Here is a 24,438-nt window from a genome sequence, read left to right as displayed (position 1 = left end):
TCCCTCGTTTTGTCTAACAAACATTATGTGAAATTATCAGACACAACAAGAGCAAAACAGAAGAAGAAAAATGTGGAAGAGACAACACATGTAAATGTGTTTAATATGGTGTCTCCTTTCTTTCTTTAAGAAAACTATGGTGATTAAGCTCATTTATTTATCAACAAACAATGCTACACAAGCAGTCCACATCAGCTGTTCAGCGCTCTTTCAGCTGCTTGACTGGATGATTGATGCTTCAGAAAATTCAGTTTTGAGGACAGTGGGGTCATCTCTGAATGACAGCAAGCAAAGGAAGATTCAATTAAAGGTTTTTGACGGGTGAGGTAGCAAAAATAAATTAACTAGTACAAGATTTTCTAATGTGCACTATTCAGCAGATCTGTCATTGTGCAAAGGGCATTTGAGTGGCAATTGACTTTGATACAGGAAGTATGACCTTGTTGTTTCACCCCTGTTACAGTCAATATGTTCCATCTCATCTGAAGTCCTTTGATAGAAAAGCTCAGAACGAAATTCAATATTTTCAAACTGTTTCCACTGGTGCAAACTAAAGCATGAAAATGTGCTTCTGCACCAAGTCTGCCAGTTATCAGCACAAACTAGGTTTATCTTTACTGCTGTTTCACACATTTAAGCATCTTATTGATCTTTGCTTCACCGAATCACATTATCCATCAGATTATACTGTGAATAAGTATATCTTGTCTGTGGTTTTAAAGTGTCCTTGTTAAGAAACATGGAATTAATCAAGTGTAATAAAACACTTGGACTAAAATTTTATGAAATTGTTGAATCTGAATGGCCAAGTCTTTTCATGAATTTTCATGAACAGTAATGACAAAGCAGAACAGGATGATTCACTCAAAATAAGCAGTGAGGATTGGATTTTACCAGGGATGTGTTTGGTACGTCCATTTCAAACAGCTGAATGTTACTGCCTACATTGGCATGGTTGTTAGGCAATACATCCACTCGAGGGCAGTGAAGAGTTCTGACATGTTTCAATATTATTATACAATAGCAAACATGGCGAACATAATGTTGTAAATTATCACAAAAACAATAAAAAAGAGGCAGTACAGTAGTGACCTGTGCAGGTATTAAATACAGCTGCTTCTTTATTGTTCTTTTCACCAATCACTCATGAACTATACTGCACGACACTGCCCCCATAATTTCTGGTGGTACTGCACCATTTGAAATCCAATGAATGCAAAGGACTAGAGGGCTAGAGTAAAACCCCCCAATTGTTGGGCAAATGCTACCAAAGTGAAACAGTTTTCCAAAATGAAGTGTGCTCACTGATTTAATCACTTGTAACCACCCTTTGGATCCAACTTTGAGTCAAAACGAGGAGAGCTCTGATTTTTTTATTTATTTATTTATTTTTCTGGATCTGTGGGGTTCAGTGAAAGGTCTGCACTGTGTACCTGAGCATCAACGAGAAGGTGCCTCATCACGGTCATGGACTTCTGCATTGTTTCCTTTTCAGGAGGGGGGAAGGTCTGTTCCTCCTTCTCCAGCGACTTGGGTCCAGTCACCATGAAGCTTGCAATCTGGTCATTCAGGCTGTTCAAGGACTGCACAGCTACAGTAGAAGTCGACACAAACATAGAAATGATCACAAACGTGCTAATTTAGAGAATGTTTTGTTATTGTTACAATGTCTTTGAATTAGTAAATTTCATATAAAGTGGATACATCTAGCCCAAGTGTATCATGAAAGCCATTCCAGGCCAGGACATCTCTACATATACAAACAGAAATTTTTTGTCTTTTTTGATGGTTCACCATTTCTTGAGAAGGAACAACGGAGATAGCACACTGGTTTCCTGCTGTCACACAGTCACTGACTTTATCTGTCAACACCCTCTCTGGTCCAGAATGTCCCACATCATCCTGTTTTTGTTTCCCTGATCTTGCCCTTGTGCGTCCCTGGCAAACCTCTCCTTTCAGGTTTCCTCTCCAGCTAGGCTCCCACATTAAAAACTAGCCACCCCTACTGTATTTCCTTCTTTGTACACAGATACACACACACACAGACTTCCTCAACACACTTCCCATTTACCATTAACTGACATTTGGTCTTTGAAAGGTCACCACAAATATTTCTGAAACCACATACACGTTGGAAGAAAAAGTTATTTTTAGGCTTATTTTAGCTTAAGTATGTTTTGTAATTTTCATGAGCTGCTTTGCTAACCCCTACAGTCTCGTTATCCAGCTTTCTAGCATTTACATTTTTATACAAACTGTCCATTGGAAAGGAAAGCAGAGGGGCAAAGAATGACCATCTGTTTAGAGGTGATCTAACACAAACCATTTAATCTGTGATGTTTTGCTAGAATCTTTTACTGGCACATTTCTGCTAAATAAAGAAATGCAAAGAGCTTAATTTATATGAGTAGGCCGATTTTAAGACAAGCATCTGGATAAGGCCTTTTCACGACGCCAATATAAAGCTTCTTACAGACACAACGCCCATGCAAAAAAAAAAAAAAAAAAAAAAAAGAGAGGGAGAGAGAGAGAGAGGGAGCATAGATTAATATGTTACATAACCACAAAATTCTTTCACCGTGGCTGACATTTTCAAGCAAACAAGCTTTGAGGAGGAAATGTGACAAGTCGGCACCAAAGGCAGCAGAGATAAGAAAGAAACAAGGGGATTGAAAAAGAAGACTGCGTCCCCTCGAGGTGGGAGTCTAGCTGACATCAGAATAATGAAAATGTGAGTAGGGCGGATATAGCCTGAGTTCCCAGCCACTTCCGCTACTAATATTGTCTTAACACATAAATACTGTGTATGAACAACAGTAAGACAGTAACCAAGAGTTTGGATTTTTCTCTTTTCAGATGGGATTTAATTGTAGCTGATTATAATTCAAAACACCACATCAATTTTTCCCTCCAATTTCACTAGTCTTTCAATGAAGCGATAACCACAGATGCACATTGTGTGTGAGGCTGGTTTGCACTTTCATTCCAGCTTTAGAGGATGCGATTTCAGTAGTATACTCATAGTGCCCTCTGCTGAGAAAATGGAGTATTGGACATGCAACCCATCTGAAACAGAGTGGATCACTGATCCTTAACAAGCTTATATTAAAAAAAAAATATATATATTTCAGCATGGATATCCAGCATACCTAAAAATATATGTTAAAAAACACCCCATGAAAGGAACAGTTATGTTTATTAATTATGGCTTGCATTAGATTGTGCAATTCTAACTACATAAATCATAATAATAAAGTAGCTATTAACTATATATTACTAAATAAAATATAACTTTAAATGTGATCACATTTGTAATTAATTCATCTACTAAAATTCAAATCAAAAGGCTTGGCCAAGGCTAATAAAGATACATGAAGAGCTGGTATAACTTCTATGTAAATACACATTTTGATAAAATTCAAATTCATGACCACTGATCAGGAAAGCTACAGCGTGCTGTGAAATCGTTACGAGCATTTTGTTGCAGTAGAGTGGGTAACCTTTACCCTACGTATTGAACATCCAACACTGTCAATACTGTGATCGTTTAGCTTCCAAGCAACAAGACATGAGATTTTTTTTGGTGGTGGTGAAAACTATTAACCAATGTAAGAATGGAAACAATACTGTTCTTTAATCAAAAAAACACAAACTGTAGATGTCATGTTAAAGTCTGCAATTTAATGGAAGCTGATGTTAAGCTGATCAAGTAGTATTGATATTATAATTTCTTTCTGGGATAAAAGCATTTTTTTTATTTAATTTAATCAAAACTATTTATTCCATCACAGAGTAGCACACCTACCACTTCTATAAGTAATAACTAAGAGCTTTTAGTTTAAAGATGGTTAGTTTTACATTTCCGTAGAATTCTGCAAGCTAATGCATGTATTCCTGTAACCAGAGTATAAATAGACATTGCTACCAAGAACTAGAATACAAAATGCACCAATCCAAAGTGACTCGTTCTGTGTCTTATCTGAAACCTGAAATAGATTTTACCTGCAGCCTGCCTTCAGCAAATATGAAACTGATGAAAGGGAGGCAAAGGTGTGCATGTAGGAGGGGAAAAGAAGAAAGAAGATGAAAATGCAGTAGCTGGGTTACAACAGATGTAAAGAAAATAAATTTGTCATTTCAGTTCAGTGCTTGCACTTTTTCTGTTTCTTTTCTATTTGTATCTCGCTAGCAAAGGAAAACCTCAGCACACAAATAACCAGCAGAGGTCACAGTGGTATCCCATCAGACCTTTATCCATTCAGGAGGGAGAACTGAGTGCCAGAGAAAATAAGATCACTATCTGTGAAAAACATCTAAAGGAATTTAAGCAGCAAACTTAAAAGAACAAAAGGTAATATTCCGGCTTAGGTTGACCTAAAAGGATTTCATTTCATGGGAATTGCTCACAGCAAAAACAAAAGTTTGGAGGAATGTTGATAATTGTCAAAAATCATGAGCCAGAATCTATATGCCAGTATGTGTATGCACCTCACCTGTAACACACACAGGAGAAGAACATTATTTTTAATGTCAAATTTCCATATTTCATGCACTGACACATTTACAAAAGTTTTTCTTGCTTTTGTGCTCAATACTGTAGCTTTTTTTGTTTCTATGTCTCATACAGCTCAGATAGACCTGCTTTGTGTACCTGATGTATTTATCACACATCAGTGAGCACATCTTACCCAAGACACTCTGACACATGGATGGGGCTGGAGATTAAACCATCCTCAGTCACTATTCACTGAACTATGGCCGCCCACCATCAAAAGCTTTGAATCAGACTCCACATATCCACATCCACATAATACAGAAACAAATTTCATATCCAGCTGGGAAATACTCCTCTTGTGTTCACAAACGTGAACTTATTCTTCCAGGGCTCCTGGGCTGTAGTTAAGCATTTTCATAATTAAACACAACAACATTTGACAAATGGCTCCAACACTGGGCTTAACTTTAAAAACTGTTAATATAATGCAATAGTCAAATTCTATGTTATAGTATCAACTAATATCCTAAACAGGATCACTAACTTAATAGCTGCAGTGTAAGAATATTTTCCATCTTTTGGAGACTGTTGATTATGTTTAGTAATAAGGGAGCGAATATGAAAGAATATGTAATTGTTTAAATAGATCTATATGTATTTTTTGTGGAGTAAATGTTATGTTATAGTACCGGTAAATTAGAACTGCAAGAGAAATGACTAAAGACAGAGTCAAAAAGGGAAAATTAAAGTGGACTAGATGTGAACCATTCTGAAGTCAAATTGCTTATAATAATCATTTAACTTTACATATGAGTTTACTTAGTTAAAATGCAAGCACAAACATTACTATTGAAGATAATCTTGCTTGGCAGCAGTGTGAGCCAACGCTGCCACCTGGTGCCAACAAGAAAACAACACACCACCAACCTTCTCATCTCAAAGTAGGTAAAAAGCATCAGTGCAATGTTGCTTATAAAGCTCCCATGATTTATTTACACTGTGAGATGAATGCAAATGAAGAAAATTAATCATTGGGCTGAGAACCATTACCAGACTCATGAGAGAACTACATTCACTTGTAATCGAAGGGAGACCGATAATCACATAGGAATATAATGCTCACAAGCACAGGAAAGAGGGCAAGAGAAACGAAACACCTTTACAGCAGTCTTGGTATTTAAAATACATCATAGGAAGTGGAAAATTATTTCATATGTAAATCTATAAAACTCTATAAATCTATATAAAATCCATAAAACAATCAGTGAGACAGAAGGGGACCCTGGTGAAGACCCTGGTGAAATGTGGGGCATGTCATATATGAGCAGATCACCTCAGAATCTTGTAATCTGAAAAAATATTAAGATGCAGCCTTAAAATAAAGCAAATATTTTATTTTATTGTAATATTTACATAAACATTTTAGGACTGTTGGGCACAGGAGAGATTTTAATATTCATGTATTAATGATATGTTAACTGCATACAATGGATACATGCCCACACATGATGCTTGTGCACATCCACGTCATGCCATCCCGTCTACAGTACCCACTCAAAATTTCAATGCAGATTGTTAAAAAAAAAAACAAAAAAAAAACAGAGATGGTGCAAACACTAAGGCACACACATCTTTGGTTTGGTGGAGCCAAACCCTGGGGGTCCTGCAGCTGAGAATCGGGAAGCAGAACTCATCTCTGTAGATCTAATTAAACTCCACTAATCGTATATTACTGCTGTACTAGGTTTAAAAAAGAGAGAGAAGCAGAAACAGGATGTGGTTTTCTGGAGATTCAGGGCTGTACTCTTAAAACAATTTGTGTATATGTGGGTGCATTTATGTGTTTGAGGTCATGTTTGACAGAGAAATCTGGCAATGTCTCATCATTTTTGTAAATTTCTCCCTCAAGCAGAAAATACATCCCCCTCAAATTCCCCCTCTGTTTCTTTTAACACCATCCTCAACTGCTGGATGAATGGATTACAGGCTGGCTCTACGTTATCCTCAATTTAAGTTTGAGAAATAAAAGAATAGAGGAATAAAAACAGTATCTCTTATCTGGATACAAAATCAGTAGCAGCAAGGCTGCAAATGTTGTTCATGTATAATGTTCATCTTTTGGTAATGTGCCATCATAAACAGACTCTTAAGTTAAAAGGAAAAACAGGAAGGATCAAATACACGCATCCCAATGCCAAGTCTATATGAGATTAAACTGTTGTGTGAATTCATAACAGTTTGAAAGCATCTGTAGAGACTTTTTTGGGTGGTCTGAGAGCATGCTCTTCAAAAAGCATCTCTGAAGTTTGTTTGTAGGACAAGCATCCAGAGACACATAAGTCTTTTCTGTGCTTGGTTTAAAAACAGAAAGACATTCATTTATTTTCTGAGTCTAAACAACAATGACTCCAAAGTAAATCCTAGAATAAAGACCTCAAACTAAAGTTCAAAGTTTAAATTCTGAGCTTTTCATCAACATCCTCAAGACATTTATGCTCCACCATCTTTTATGTTATCCCAGTTAAATTTACTTTTTTCTCAAACCAAATGCTAAATAAATGCCTCTCTTTCTGCCAAATTTAATATTTAATTTGAATTCCCATAGAAGCGTTTCGAGAGGGAAAGTTGTGGGAAAGTGGAAGTGATGCTGTGTGTGCTTGGCAGAGTGTAATGTGAGTAGGGGGTGTATGATTAATGCTTGACAAGACAATTTCCTTTCACTGTCATCCCAACTGATTTTGCTTCAGGGGATGGAAGCTGCTGCCACAATACATAAACAACAAGGATTACATGTATAATGGGAGTCTTCTGTCAGGGTTAAGTGTTAAGTTCAAGCTGAATGTTGTGTTTCTTTAGGGAACATTCATTTCAGAAAATGGTCTGATTAAATAAAGTTTAAATTATTTCAAAGCACTATCAGTTCAGATTAGCTGATGTTGTATAATTTTTTCTTAAGAGTAGTTAGAAAGGGCAAAATTCTTTCTTACTTTGCACAAGCGGTATCCAGAGACTAGAAAAAAATGAATGATGTCAGCTGAGAGGCATTAAGGCGTAGCAGAAGTGCCAGATTACTGACAGCCAGTAGATGCTGGTTGACCAACACACACGGTGCAAACTGTGCTGCCGGATTGTGCTTCTTAGAGCTATGAAGTTGGCCAAATCTATGGCCACATCTTAGGACACAAACACACAAGACATCTTATATGATTTGAGGATACTTCAAGTTGTTATTACAAAAGGAAAAACTATCTTTTCTTTTTTACAAAAAGGACTGACGGAGCCTTACCCAATGAGATCGGTGCTTGACAATGGAAATGTAGAAGTCTAACACAAGAATCTGATGTATTCATCAACATCTGCATGATGTTTGATTCAGGATCCTGCATCAGCTAGTTGGCATCACTGTTAATGTGTCTATAAGGTTGTCAGTAAGCTGTTCATGTAGTTTAATAAAATGCACAAGCCCTTTCCACACAACACACAAACATTGTGAATGTTGTGTTTAATGAAATTCACCCTCACAAAGACCATTAATAATCCAATAAACATGTTATGATTCTGTTCATGTGTAAATCTAATTTTGACAGTCTGTGCAGTGAAAACCTTGCAGACTTTGCAGATAGAAAATATTTGGTGCATCGTAAGATAAAAAATGTAGCAATATAGGCCCATGACTGGTAAGCAGCTAAAATCCTGTATTAAGCAACATTCCTCTCCTAAAGCTCCAGCAACTGGTCTCCTTGCTCCCCAGACATTTACCGACAGTTGTTAAAGGAAGAGGGGTTGCTACACGATGCCAAACATCACCCTATTCCAACTTGTTTGTGTTGCTGCCATTAAAATCAAGATTTGCCAATATTTTGCATGAAATAGTAAAATATTTCAGTTTCAACATCTAATATGTTCTTATGTTCTACTGGGAATAAAATATGGGCTAATGAGATTCACAAACCATTTGATTCTGTTTTTAATTTACATTTTACACACACAGCTTCCCACTTTTTGGGAAATTGGGGTTGTTATAGATATCAGTATTCTAATATCAACACATTAGTCTGATCAGCTCTCAAAGTACCCCTCTCCAGCTCTACTTTATGGCCAAACATGGCCACTTGCATTGTTGCATTTCTGCCTACCCGTAATAGAGTTAAATGGTGGCATGACAGGACGTGATTTGATTGGACTGACATTTGAAGACAACAAGAAACAAACATTTCTGAATAATTCCTTTGCTTCAATCAATCAATCAATCAGTCAGTCTTTATTTATAGAGCACTTTTCATACATAAATGCAGCACAAAGTGCTTGATTCTTCAGAACCCAAAGTTGACCAGCTCAGGCTCAAAACATGTACAGGTCAGCTCAGTCAGCTCTTTGTGGTTTTGCTTGGTGTGCTGAGCCATCCTCACACCTCAGCTTGAGTGAGATAACTCCCCGAGGCAGTGCACTCTGATAATTAATGTGGAAGGTGTTGAGCTCCCAAACATCCAGAGAAAGAAGCATGCTCCCAAAACCTTCTATATAGTAGTATAGTAGATAATTATAACAATTAAAAACACAAATTATTATTATTATTATTATTATTATTATGTACAGAAAAAGCTAAGGGAGTCTAAGACTGTGGGATGTGAGGATATAGATTTAAGCACAGTGATCTACAGTTAACTTTTTGAAACTTCCAGGAATTCAATACAGCTGAAATGATGCCAAATGTTTTACGCATGACAAACATCAAAGAACAAAGACATAACTCTGTGCTAAATAAAAGTTTAAATCAGCTACTAGTTCATTAGACCCTTCAATTAAAATTCATTATAAAATTTCTAATGTTAGGTTGGAGATTTTCTTCGGTAATTATGACATCAAGTAAAGTAAAAGAATTCCCTGCTTATGTCAATGTATGCTCTATAGCTTCCCTTCAACCTGGCAACACTTGCTCTATAATCCTGAATGTGTTTGGGATTAAAGTCTAAGCCTTCATCACTCATCAGTGATCTCACGTCTGAAGATCTTGGTGAAGATTTTAAAGCGGGAGAGTGAAGGATTAAGGACTAGGACAGATTTGATGGGCAGAACAATTACACTGCTGCTGATGATGAATGCAGCCAACAGGAGACACATGTTCTCTGTACCAAAAACTATAAAACACACTGTTAACCAATCACAATTACAAACATATTTAACTTTTAGTGCTCAGTGAAGCTCACAGGAGCAATGAGAAAATGTTTCTTTATGAAATATTGCTTGACTGTGATCATTCAAATGCAGTCAAAATTAGTCTGTCAAAGGTTAACCTGAATCCTATCATTTCTATTATGAGGACTGTCCGAATCTTAAATGAAACTCCCTACAGTAATGTGCAGCTTCAGACTCTTCTCAGTACATTATAGAAAATCTATATACATCTACACAAAATGTAGAGCAGAGTATTTTGTCAAAAAGAAATTATTATCCTTTAATCTACTACATCTTTCAAAAAATAAGGATGTTTTTTATGTTTATTACCCCAAGTTAAACATCATAGCTATAACCTGTGGTATTAGTATATTCAAATAAAATCACTGTGAATACTTGAAAATATACAGTTCCCCAGCTGTTGGCCAATACCCAGCCCTGTTCGGCCGCTGTGCAACACCACAGTCTGACAGGATAATCACAGGACCGCTGAGAGGTAGCATGTAGTTAGTTTGTACACCAGTTGTCTGCTGATGTCAACAAAAATTGTGTCACTAAGCTGTTTCCGAGCATGGACTGTTTATTGTGTTGGCAGGATTGTGAATCAGCAGGCAACCCTGTAGTACATTCAAGAAAATATTCTAGCACACTTCCATATTCCAACCAATTTTAAAGGATGTAATTACTAATATTACATAAAGCACTATCTGTTTTTATTGGATACCTGATCTAAAGTAGCCCTTTGAACTGACAATAACATTACTACTGTAAATACAATTAATTCTAAATGGCAGAAAGTAGGAATCACATTTTCACTTTTGTAAACTTGTAATGACTCGGCTTTCACACACATCTGGGAATCATCATGAAAGTATACAAATGTGGAGGACCAGAATATCCAGATTCTTTACTGTGCCCTTCTACAGTGTCACGTTCTTGATGTTGAATAACACAAACTACTGCACACATTGCTTAGCCCACTAACCCCCAAAGTGTATAAAATTCATACACAACAAAACAAACAAAAACACAACAGACTGAAATCTAATTCGCAGTGCAAAAGCACAGGGGTGCATTTTAGATACAAGAAATATTTTACAAGATCCCTTCTATGCATGTATGCAGTATTTATTCTGTACAGTCACATCAACTGTAGCAGTAGAAATATCGAAAGCTGCATGTGCACCAATGATTCTTGCACCATTCTGCACATCTGCTGGTGAGATAGTGATGAAATGCTGTATTTTCTAACTAAGCATACATTTTTTTACATTCACTTCCCATGGTAAATATCGATTTAACTGTTACACAATTCAGTGCTTAATATAGTTTAGCTTTAATGCTAACAACACCTTGATGCTGGCATTCATTATGTGCTTTTCTGTTTGCCAACACGTAAACTCTAGGCCAGTAGGAATATTTGTTTATACTTCATGGCGTCACGTAGTTTTTCTTCACACCATACATCCAAACTTAAAAATATCAGGGGTTCACTTGTTAGCATGTTCGTAATGCTAGCACAGCTAGCTAGCATTGAAATCACAATGATTCTTTCATTTAGTTTTGTGCTTCATGCTGCTTTCAAAATGTCTTCTTACCATTCTCTCATTGTAATTTTAATTGTGCTGCTTTTTAATTGTTTTGTTTTCATGTCTGTTTCTTTTTTCTTCCCCATTATTGCATTTTAATTTTTTTTCCTCAAATATCGGGTAAGCCTGCCTTCAGAACCCCTTTTTTCTTCATTTTTACTAAGGTGTAACACCAAATTATCTGAGCAAAAAGGGAGCTTGTGTATTGCCATAGAACACAACTGTTATATTTAGTTCCATCTTTATCATAAAATGTGCTATCTAGAGTATGTAAATATTGTCATACATTTGTCTTGTTTTGAGTTAAAAGTACCTTTTCTTTGTGCATTGTGCACACCTGTATTTTTGTTATGGTCATTGAAAAGTACTTTTTATTCATTTTCTTTTAAGAACATTTAATTTAATATACAGCTACTGTAATTTGAGTCAATTGTTTCAGTGTACATGATCTCTGATAATAGTGCATTTAGCTCCCAAGGCTGTCAACTGTCTCTTTGGTTACTAGACAAAAAGAATTATATCGATTGTATATGATGATTTAGGTAAAAAATATTTGTGGCCCTACAACATCCACCGACACCGTGGTGAGTGTCAAGTCATGTGGAACACCTATACTTCAAGCATAGCTCCTTTTTTGCTGTAAAACTGGACTAAGTTTACTCAAAGTGTGTTGCGGAGGCTAGCATGTCTATGTTAGAATAGAATAGAATAGAATAGAATAGAATAGAAAAAAGCCACAGCATCTCTGTGTGCAGCCATCTTGACCCGTATGTGCTCGCAGATCCCACAGCTCATGAATATTTAACCCAACACCCCATTACAGCAGAATTTAGTTTCCATATTATGAGACCTTGCACAGCAGCGATAACACTGATTTTCAACTTCTGTGTGTGTGTGTGTGTGTGTGGGGGGGGGGGGGGGCTCAATGAATCACAAAACCAGTTTTAAACATGGCTTAGCAAGATAACTAACACTGGCTAAATTAAGAGCTCTAGCACACCTCTGCCAAAACATACGGTACTAAACTATTAAAACTAAACAGAGCTAGTGTCTTAGTACAGTTATACAGTCAAAAAAGAGACATGCATTATTTCTGAATTGCTATAAAAACAGTAAATAAGGTGTAACATTACTGTTGATTCATTGTAAAAGGTGAATTCACATATATGTGATAATTCTAACTGGTACAGGAGGCTGATAAAAGCTAAATGAATTCTTTAATTGTTGCATCTGCGTGGTGCAGCAAAGCCATAGTACTATCTCCTGTAATGTACTTCAATGTTAAGGCTTTACTATTGCAAAGCAATTTCCACTCTTTCCGCATCACATCTTCACAGTATCAGATATGTTATCTCCTTTATGGTCTTCACTGTCCTGTAGATAAAAATTAGTAAGCTTATTTCCTGGTTCACCGATTGTAGATCTCCTGAAAAATGCTAAATGGACTGTACTTATATGGAGCTTTTCTAGTCATATGTTGACCACTCAAAGCACATTTTACACTACATGTCACATTCACCCATGCACTAATACAGCACTTCAGTTGTTAAATACTAAATACTAATACTTTTCATCTATCATACAAATTTGAACTCCGATAGACACACTGGGGTTTTAGTGTCTTGCCAAAGGACACTTCAGCATGTAGTCAGGGGAAGCCTGGAATCGATCTACAGCCAAACAGGCTTCTGCAAGGAATCACAACAGAAAACAGTCCAAATGTTTTAAACACGTTATTTGTTTTAAAAATAACCGCAGGGTTGACAGGCTGTGCAAACTGTTTTTATATTAGAAATCTGGCTTAGTGAAGTATGGAAATAGAGGTGGAAGAGATGAAAAACAGAGCCTGCTGACTTCTCAGTCAACTTCCTCTGGCAGCTTGCTCACTCATGTAAGGGTTAATAGTAGCTAAAGTTGTACAATTCTAAGCAGCAGAAAGGTGTGCATTGTAAATATATTCAGAATGTGCCAGGTGTCCCAGGGGTTGCTGTTTAAACTGAAATGACTGCAGCGACAGCATTTTTGCTCTGTGAGGAAGTTTAAATATATTTGGCAGTTGGATATTTAACTATAGGAATAATCCCCAAAATCACTTGGCACAAACTCTTGCCACTACTGAGAAAACATTTGTAGAGTTTATCGCTCTTCTTAAAATAGATTCAGAAGTATGTATTTTCATACAGCATGGATGGCTGGCCACAGCAGCAAGCTTAATATTTCACATGTGACTCTGATGGAATTTAGCCTCTCTGATGTTGAGGTTTTTACTTCATGTGAAGATAACTCAGCCCACTGGTGCAGACGGACGATGTGCATTCATCTGTTACAGACCTGTCAATAATAAGCCTAGACAAAATTATGTCACGGTATGTTACACAATTATATTCCTGCGATGTGTTCCTTTGTTTTTATTCAGTTTAAATGGCTTCATATCATTCCTCCTAACATTTGGACTCTTCTCAATTTAAAGATCTGCTGAATGAAGTCACAATATCTTGTACTGAGACATTTTGCAATAAGTCAGTATACCACAACTGAAGTTACTCTTAAACACACCATCTTCTTACTCCATGTTCTAAATTTGTGAGGAGAAGGGGGAATTAAAACTGTCTGTGGTGAAGCTGAGCTGCATGTAGAGAAGATACCTGAGTGCAAATTTGCTTACTGCTGTTAAGTACATGCAGTCAGCCCCCTGCAGGGCTACTACATACTTCATAACTCTTAAATTCTACAAGCTGCATTACAAAATACTGCAGAGGGATTAAAATTACATTTTTTTTTTCTCAGTTCTTCAATGTACCAAAAAGTTTTTGAGTGTGGTAACACTAAAAGTATTCATCAATGTGTACCAGAAAGTATTTCAAAGGAGTTATCAAGAAGTATGATTGTCATCTCTAACAGTAACTGAATCATTTTCTGATGCAGTTCAGAGTATTTCATGGATTCATTTCTTCTGTTAGGTCAAAAATCTTAGTTTAACCTACCTACAACATATCAAATTGACAGCACAGAGTGTAAGTGAAAGTATAGTCACAAAGGTTTTGCAGTGTCACAGCAGTTCACTTTCAACTATTTGATTCAAATTACATAAAAAATAAAACAAACAAAGAAAAACAACAAAATTCATATGAAAATGAAAAGAAAGAAAAAAAAAAAAAAACCTCAGTGTGCTCACACTGTGCAGTCAAACTTCCTGCAACGTGACTCCTTCTACATCATTAGTAACACCGGCAGCATGAAACTAATCTCTTACTCCAGGAAAGCCCACCGGGTAAATAGGTGTGAGGAATCTGAGAGTGTGCAGGAACCATAACACAAGTGGAAGAAGGAGAGGAATTTATCACTTCAAAGAAGACCAAAATATGTCCTACACCTGCAGTGGTCACGTATTAAAACTTCAAATCACATTCACCCTTCCAGAGCACAGATTCACTGACGGTTTGAGGTGTTTGACAGATATTTAAAGGCACAGAGTCCAACTTTGTCTTCTGAACAGTGGACTCTACCCCAGTATTGTAACAGGAAGGCAAAGTGTCACTGTGGTTTCATAGAAAATAAAACCTTGATTAAAATGGCTCATTTCAGGCTAAAATTATTTGGTGATTCTTTTTCTTAATTGCAAGTGGCTTTGTTCTCACTCGGGTTATACAAGTTCGTATGTGCTGTAAGCAGAGACAAAGTTACTTTTACCACTTCTAAGAAGAAAGACATTGAAAGCAGTTTAACTACAGGTATCATACCAGCTTTAATCAGGCTAAAATCCAAATCAACAAATAAAGAGGGAAGCAAATTAGCGTGTGACAGTAATCACTTCACATGCTCATTTATTATCACACTGAAATGAGGATGATATCTGCAATTTGGGTCAGGAGATAATGTCAGAAATAAGAAAACTGGAAGCTTTTGTTAAAATATAACAGCTGGAGATGAGTTTTCAGTTTGACTAATAAAATACAGATGTCATTAGTTATTGCTGAGAGGGAACAGATCATTTTCTCTTTTAAATCAGCATTTTTTTATGCTAGTATTCTTGTATCGGGGGCTGTTTTTGATCCTTAAAGAGGAAAAATCATTTTTAATTTCCATAACATTAGTACGTACTAAACAAAGTATTTTTTATTTCATAAATCACACCACCAATGGGAAGTAAGAGAATTGTTGCAGGATTAAGCACCTGGCGCTGCCACGTGAGCACGATTCATGAGAAAGAAAAAAAATATAATAAATCTGTCAAGTGTTTATTCTGCCAGGATACCACCAGAAGGTTGTTAATATTCAAGTTTTTCTGCATGTGCAACACTCATGAAATGGATTTCCTCTCTGCGGTTCAAGTAGGACTTTTCGTATAGCTGAGAGACTTCTGATCCAATGATGGGTGACAGCCAATGATAACAAAAATAAATAAATAAATAAATAGAATCCCCGTATAATTACTGTTCTAATACTGTGAGCCAGGACTGTTGTGGATTAGTCTTCCAGCAGCTGTATAACAGTATGTAAGGTTGCTAAAAATAGAATAAAACACCCATCTCTTATTCACACAGTTTGCAGCCTGCTCACTTTTTTTCTTTAACCCCTCTCCCGCCCCCCTCTTCCCTCCTTCCATCGCCCCCCTCCCATCCCGCTTTCATACATCCAAAATCACAGACAAGCAGCACAAGCTTCAAAGAGCATAGATAAGTTGCGGTAGCGCAGAACTGACTGTAATTCATCACAACACATGCAACGTCAATTTCACGAGTAGAGTGGCATTTAGGATGAATTCATCTGGCCAGCACACTCGCCTACGCTGATAAGTTGAGGCTGGATTAAAGAAGCTGTGAAGAGCCATCATTTGATATAAAGTTTTCATTAACTTTAGTAAAAAAATTTAGGAAAAAGCGATAAAAAAGAGCAAATGAGTCACACTTGCAGATGTGTAAACAAACATACAATAGTAATCGTGTGAAACATTTACCAATCATGTCTTTATTTTCCACCCTGTTGTGCTGGCTATGCTTTGATGAACTGCTACATGTGACTGACTATTTCAATCATAACGAACTGCATAAGAGAAATTATAAAAAGAAGAAAAAAGAAAAAGTAATTTTCTGCTCTCTAACATGCCTTTGAAATTTGCAGGGGTACAAAACTCCACTGCTTTCTAGATTAACAGCCAAAAAAACAGCTTAAAATAAACGATTACGTATTAATGAACAAATTAAGAAAATTAGGACAGATGCAGCACAACTTGGTACAAAAAAGAAAAAAAAACATTTGTCAATAGGAGTAATAAACAGAAAAATCCTACGGCACTGATAAGCCCTAAATACAAGCATGTAACTGCCTAAATCTGCAGCAAACCTGTAGGAAATCAGAAAGATCTGCTTTTCATCAGGTCATCCATGGCCAAGGGCTGTTTTTTATTATAAGACCTTATAATGCTTTAAGAATACTTGAGACAAACTTTGTTGTGCTGTGAGCTTTAATCCTGTGACATAAAAAGGTCCTGAAAATCCTGCATATACTCCCACACATGTGACATGTTTAAATAATGCAGAACAGAAGCAGAGTTTAAATCATGTCTGAACTTTTAAATAAAGTAAATACCCTCAAAAGAAATCAAAAACAGTATGTAAACCTATTAATGTGCAACTATAATCTATTTTATATTCACTCTGCTGATTGGACATGTTACAAAAATATTCAATAAATCCACTCCCAAAAAATACAATATCAAAGTGGCACCTCTCCTGCTCAACAAAATTCAAACATTAACAATGGAACAGGAACAGCCAGGCTATTCCACTAGAACATAGCACCAAGGTCTTAATTCTACCATGTCCAATTACATTATATTATCTGTAATTTTTGCCTGCTGATGACGTGTTTCTTTTCAGACCTGTGGATGCAGTCAGACTGAGATCAAAGGATCGCACCCATGAAAAGTGAGCTTTAACCAACCACCAACGTGCAGCACACACAAGACAGAGCACACACATTTTTACACCTGACATCTCTCTCACGGCCTATCAGTGTTAACACACTGCTGTGCCACACCGCATTACGCTTGAATTAGAGCTGAAATATAAACGCTGTACATTTGAGGAAGCCATGCTGTTAAAGCATGAAACATACAGTTTATGATCTTTTTCACCCTGATTTTAAACTTAAAAAAAAATCACTTGAATACTTACTAAATGGTTACATAATTAAACATATTAAAAGGGAGTGAATGAAGAGGTTTCTCTGAAGGGAAAGATATTAGATACATAATTTCATTGAAGCAAAAGTGGGACACTCTCAACTGTTGCCTCCCTAAACACCTTCATTGCGTAACAGTATTGCTGATTTTTTTTTTTCTGAATAGTCTCAACAGTCATTAACTACAAAGAGACAACAAGGACATCTATTATTTAGGCATTCAACCAATCAAATTAAGTGAAATACAAATTATATCCTGCACATTTGGTGTGAGTGTTAACACTTACTGGCTTGCATGAGCTGACCCTGACGGCCAAACACCTGGGAGAAAGGGCTTCGACTGCAGGTGAGCGTCTCCTCCATGGCTGGGCTCCTCCAAGAGGGACAGGTCCTTCGTTGCTTAAGAGAGAAAGTGCACTGAGGGTCAGCCTCTGAGTGCAAGGAGAGGGTCAGCTTTTACACCGGAGCAATCCTGCACTCTTGCTCTCTCAGCTGACTGCTGATTTGCCTTTGAAGCCTCTTCACGACCTCTCCTACGCCTTTTCCAGAGCTGTCTTTTGCCTTCTACAGTTGCCACTCAGCTGACTGCAGATCAGTCTGGCGTCTGGCTGCCTCAGAAAATCTGCTGCTCTTCAACTGATGGGAGATCTGTGTGTTGAGGTTGCTCTCAGCCCGCTCATTAGTGCTCCAGTGTGGCGCTGCTTCAGATGGAGAGCACAGCATGAACAAAGCAAGAGAGAGGGAGAGAGAGCAATGAGAAGGAAAAGCCTGCTGCAGAGACAAGACACTCTCCCCCCTGACAAAGTGAGAACAGAGATGATGGTGTATGTATGTGTGTGAACCAGTTCCAACAATACACTGTAGCTGCAGTTACTTGTAGATTCTCCATATCTCTTTATTATTTCTTCCAGTCTGACTCTTTTATGATGAGTTGACATAAATAAATGCAGATATGGACTAAATAAACAACAGATAAACATGACTGTATCTTTCTTAGGAAGTGGACTAAAAAAGGTGATGATAATGCACTGCAAAGTAATTGAATGTAATTTACAACAAGCCTAATTTGCCTCAGAATAACAAAGCTGAAGTTCTTTCAGTCTCCCCCTAACATGCCTTCTTGAATGGAGGAATATCTTCTAGAAATAGAGAAGACTGCGTCTCTCAGCGTCCTATTCAAACACAAAAAGTAAGGTGTCTGCAGGTTTTATGCTGCACTTTGCTTGTACTGCAACTCCTTCTCAAAGTAAAACATAGATTCTGAACAAAGAACTCGGTCATGGACACAAAAATCAGTTTCAAACTAAAGGGGCCAATGGATCATTAAAAATGGATCTGCATCCTTTATTAATGTCCTCGTTACCATGTCTGTTCTGCTCCCTCGTGAACAGAGCTGCAGAGAGGGAAGTCGTAGTTCCAGCAAAAGTGCTTTATCCCTACATCATGTTGGTTTTTTAGCTTTCATCTAGTGCCGACGGGAGGGAAGTTAGTTAGCTGCTCTATGTCACAAACATGTCAATCACTGCTTTGAACTGGGCAGAGGCATTATGTGCACCTACAGGACATTTTACTGGCAAAACGTTTATTGATATTAAGAAACTTTGAAAAAAAGGGGGGTTGGGCCAAGTTTTTCTTGCCATTCCTAACACAAACATTACATTTTACACCTGATCACAACATTTTTTAGCTCTCCACATCATCCATCAGCCCCATTTAATAATTAATGTGGTTTGTTAAAAGTAGAGAAACATTGAGATGTTAAGCTTTTACTTTACAATAAACTCAAGATAAATGACTGCATACGCATATGAGATAGTGTGAGTGTGCACATATGAGAGAAAAGCATAAAACCTGAATTAACATGAGAAATATCAGCGCAGGGCTCTGGTGACATGATGCCACCCTGTTTCAACAGCAGAGTGGAAATGTGATGCTTGGATGTGGCTCTAATTTGGTTGTCTAGTTTGACAAGCCATTGAGTGTCTTCATCAAGTTCCTACTTGCGAATAAAAGCGTACAAGGGATAACCCCATCCAATTTCAATTACAGAGATTCCTTTGAATGATCAGTATCGAAGTCACTAGGAAGATCTTACCTCAAGAGCTGCACCTGTATGAAAGCAGCGTTCAATGCACACGTGGCTAAATAGCATATCGATATAAACACATTAAGGAAGTTCATTCACTTATAATATACCGAGGCACTAATTTTCGTCCTAGCATGAATAAAATCGTTTTTACTCACCAGTTACTCAATCACTGGAAAACTGATGGATAACAGGAGACAGCGAAGGTGTCGCGTTTGTTTAGTGCCCATGTGACGCGTTCAGTGTCACACAGGCACAAAACGCTGCGTTTAATGTCATTATGGAAGTTATCGGTTTATGTTATTTGCTTATTTCAAGGTTTTACTTCAGACAATTTCAAGATGTTGGATTTACTTCTGCAATATCACACTAAGTTTGTTCTGAAGAAAGTTTTATTTACACTGTATTAGTTACATTTTGTTTGAAAATAACAAACAACAAACATTTACATGGTTATTTTATTTATTTATTTTTTTTTAACATAGACAGCTTATAGCGCATAGTTGCAAATGTGCAATGAAAATGCAAGCTGATACTCTCACTTTAATAAGTGACAAACAAAAAAAAAAATCTTGATCTGGACACTTCTTAGTGTCAATAGAGAAAATGTAATGTTTTTAAAAAAAATTCAGCGAATGTGATATTTCAAATAATGAACATGTTTTGGAAACCAAAAAAACTGTAGCAAGTGTACCGTCTTTACCATTTATGTTCAAACTATGGACCAGCACAAAACTCATCATCCTCTACTGTGATTTAAAGTAGTAGTTAGAACAATGTAGTAAAACCTAGAAACAAAATTCCAAATAGCTTCATGCTGGATACCACCTTCCTCTTTAGTGAAGATCCTAAAGCCTCCTCTAGAGCAAGTATTTGCTTTGTGCCTTCAGTGCAGCCGTGAATAACCAAGGTGCAACATGGTGGAGTGAAAACTGTCAAAGGAAACTACTCAGTTGAAATAAATTCTAACATTTCTTATCATCACATATGAAAAGGTCTCATTTTTCAGATGTTACATATTTGAATAGTCCTGTTGAGTTTTAGGTGTTTAACTTATAAGCAATAACACTGACATCATCAATTTAGCTGCAAAGTCAAACAGCACAGCACCATGTGGGCACCGTTGGCTTTTTAAGCAGATGAAAAGAGGGAGCTTTGAGGTGGGAAGTTGTCAGATTTGCAGCAAAAATATAAATATAATATAATAATAAATATAATAATATATCAAGTCTGTGAACATCTCTGATCTAAAACTTGAGGTGGAATAAAATGAAGAGAAATAATATTAAATTGTTACTCACAATAATAAGTATGATAATGAGTCATCAAGCACGCATTTCATTCCCGACTGCACCAAAACATGCTTTAATGAAACAAATCAACAGCAATGTTCTAATATTTGAGCTTAAAAAATCCTTTGGCAGGGAGGGTCATCCCAGATGTGGTGTGACATAGCTCTTCACCGTTACACTGTGATCCCGTCAACTTTTGTCAGTATTTTAACATTTCACCAACACATGCAAACTTAATCCTCTCTTCCAGATGACACACTGCAGCATTCAAACCCTGCTAGTCATTTTGGTTTTTGACACACTAGAATCAACCAAGATCTCCAATCTTTAAGAAGGACAAAAAAAATATCACAATCTGTCTCTTTTTCGGTTTAGTATTAAAATCATTTAACACACTTTCAATTAGGATGATGAAATTAACAAGAAAGCGATCAAAGGTTCCTCCAAACACCTCTGGGATGCATGTTGTTGTTTTACTGTAGATCATCTCTGATCTTGTGTCCTCTCATCTCATCACAGCTTCCTGTGAGAATTCAACATGGCCCTGGGCTGAGATCCTGCGCTGCGTTCAGCATACAAATGCAGCATCGCTGTGTGAAGTTCTTGCTGAGCTTGTGAGCTTTGGGAGATGCTACACCTCCAGGCGGTGGTTTGTCGCTGCAGGTACACTGGCACAGCTCCTGACTAAAAATCATTACGAGGGCAATGATCCCTTATATCCCTTATAGTCCTAGAAACTTTTCTCTTTTTTTTTTTTTGTAAAAGGACACAGGGAGTGTTAAATGTCTTTTAACACACACCTGCAGTGAACTGTACAAAATACAGCATCTTACAGGTTCTGCTTATTTCACTCAGCTCGATAACAAATTAGTGCTCTTAACTTCAACTGTTCAGCTGCAGTGGAATCCATCTGAACACGCTTCTAGCCTGAAGCATGTAAGAAAAAAAACTTTTGCTACAAAACAAATGTGGCAAGTCCACAAGCCTTTAGAGAGAAAACACAGAGAATTAAACCAGCTTGCCTCACTGCTGCTGCTGAGTCAAGTGCATCTGCTTTGTATTACAGTGCCGGCTACAAACCATGACACAAGGAGATGGAGAAAATTAAAGTTACACGCCTTACACTTTCAGGGCTTTCTCATAATACTGAAGACTCAAAAAATAAATCTTTCCAGTGGAATCCATTATTTTTTGCTTCCTGTAATAATCTGCATAGCTGCCAAAATCCTAATTAAATTCATCCCCACTGCGCTGCATGTTGGTGAACAATTCTAAACAACAATTGTTTTTACTTTGTTAATGATTTGATTAAGAGTGTGTAGACACAGGGCAACAATAGCACCTAACCTCTACACACAGGAGTAGCTGCTGTCTCTCTGTTGATGTGAAATAAATTGCCATTCCATTATCAATGTTAAATTTTAACTGAGTAAATTGGACTGTCTCATTTCCCTCAATAACAAAACTGGATTTTTCAAACTAGACAACTAAGCGCAGTAAAGATTAATGATGTCATCAGATTTCAGGTCACCCATGTTTATCTTCACTTACCCCTAAAAGAGATTGTGACGTCACACTTCTGATATGATAAAATTATAGTTTGAATCAGTTTATAGCACCTCTTCAGCACACTTAGATCAGTGTTATTTGCGTGCATGCGTCTTTGCAGTTTTATACATTAAAGAGAACACCTAACCTTAAAACTCTTACACATCATTGCATGTTGTACAACTGGATTGGATGGACTGCTTTTTCTTCCTAAACCCCTGGCACATAAAACTCTAGGTTTACCTAAAGAAAAATAAAAACTGTGCAAAGTTATTGGCTTCACTTTCAAGACATTTTCCTTTTACTTGTTTAGCCCAGACTGAAGTAAGAAAGGTACATTTAAATATGCTGTTCCCTATACATGGATTTAGCTTCATGATATATACATGCAAATACTTATTTTAAGTATGTTGTTGATTTTCTGGATATTAAAATGATGCACAAATTAATATCAAATAAATAATGTGCATTTTCAAACACAGAACTTTGCTGTCTATGTTAGCTGAACACATTTGCTCTCTAAAAGAACAAATAAAAAAAAATAAATAAATTAATCATGAACAACAAAACATATTACCATGCTGTCCACTGGAAAGTCACCTTTAGTCATCAACTAATGACAAGGAACACTGCACACAAAAATAAGTATTCTTAGATAATGGATTATTGCGTTACACTAAATGTAAACATACCTTTGCTTGTTTTCTATGAGAATTCCTCATTGCATCTTAAAAAAAGAGTTCATGCATCCACCCAGATGCCTGTTCCAGTTAGCAGGTGTAACAGAGAAAACCAGAACTCTGAGTTAATGGAAATGTAGGTTTCCTCATTCAAAAATCTGTGGCTCGACAGCAGATATGGTTGTAACTGTCAGTCAGACCTCAGTCCAAAGATCACATTGCAAAATTTACAGGACTGGTGTGGCCAAAGACAGAGTGGGCTGTGCGTGAAATGGTAACTAGCAGGGCTAGCCAGTGGTCATAAAGCTTTTTTTCTATTTTGTAGGGTGCACCTGCAACACTTCTACATTTACTCATATTTGTAGCTCATTGTATCATTGCTCCATTACTATAATCGAATAATACATTTAATCCATTTGGTAATATAGTTGTTTTTCCATCCCAAACATGATGTCCAGTTAGTAAGTGGAGGAATTAAATGGACAGTAGCTGATTAACTTTGTTTAAAATCAGGTATTGGCACTATGCTTGAATAAGGAGTACAAACTGACCATTTCCCACCAGAATAGGAGATTAGGACCTGGTGAGAAATTGGATTGGACCTCTTCTCTGTCTTTGTGTGGGTACCAGTCTCAGGACAGTAATATTGCAGACTGATGACCGAGGTCAGTAAGATTTCCCCAGCCTTTATACTTAAAAAGTAATAACCAAAGTTTTCTCTTTTTTTTTTTTTTTTTTTTGGCCATTTGGAGTTTTAAGTAAACATATGTCTCAACTTTGCCTCTTCATGCAGTTGCCAAACAATGGTTAATGTTAACTGAGTAACACAAAGTGGATCTTAGTTAATGTTAAATGAATTTTAGTTGACATTTCTGAGTTTCAAAGTCCACAAACTGCAATGCAGACATGAGAAGTTATTTTAAAATGTTTTTAAAACATAAAAAACACAATGAAACAATAGTTAAGTACAAATTATTTTTAATCTTGAGTAAAATATAACATCCATGCTGCTATTCATATATATATATATATATATATATATATATATATACACACACACACACACACACACACAGTATCTCACATAAGTGAGTACACCCCTCACATTTTTGGAAATATTTCGGTATATCTTTTCATGGGACAACACTATAGAAATGAAACTTTGACATACAGAATATCAAAGTTTAGTTTTCATAGTTTGATATTCTGTATAACAAAGTTTAATTTTTATAGTGTTATCTCATGAAAAGATATACTAAAATATTTGCAATAATGTGAGGGGTGCATTGACTTATGTGAGATACTGTATGTTTATATGTAGATATATATATATACATACATATGTACATAAAGACAAAAAATTTTCACATGCTGACGTTACTACAGATAA

The 24,438-nt window shown here is 36.7% G+C and overlaps 1 protein-coding gene across 2 annotated transcripts in view; it reads right to left on the bottom strand.

Moving 5' to 3' along the window:
* Window positions 1-23,237, bottom strand: part of LOC121651586 (kazrin-like) — a 175,749-nt gene extending 152,512 nt beyond the window's left edge. The window contains exons 1-3 of one of the 2 annotated variants that reach the window (XM_042003900.1): window positions 23,061-23,237; window positions 17,730-17,841; window positions 1,434-1,591 (exon numbers count right to left, since the gene is read on the bottom strand). In XM_042003900.1, coding sequence (XP_041859834.1) covers window positions 1,434-1,591; window positions 17,730-17,841; window positions 23,061-23,090 — 300 coding nt within the window. In that variant the 5' untranslated portion in view covers window positions 23,091-23,237. The remainder of the gene's footprint in view (window positions 1-1,433; window positions 1,592-17,729; window positions 17,842-23,060) is intronic. The other variant, XM_042003901.1, reaches the window with a different exon arrangement.
* Between the last annotated feature and the right edge of the window lie 1,201 nt (window positions 23,238-24,438).

Source organism: Melanotaenia boesemani, chromosome 13 (genome assembly GCF_017639745.1).
Source record: "Melanotaenia boesemani isolate fMelBoe1 chromosome 13, fMelBoe1.pri, whole genome shotgun sequence".
Taxonomy (NCBI): Eukaryota; Metazoa; Chordata; class Actinopteri; order Atheriniformes; family Melanotaeniidae; genus Melanotaenia; species Melanotaenia boesemani.
The sequence above is the reverse complement of the archived record's forward strand: the minus strand, read 5'-3'. Positions and strand labels throughout refer to the sequence as shown.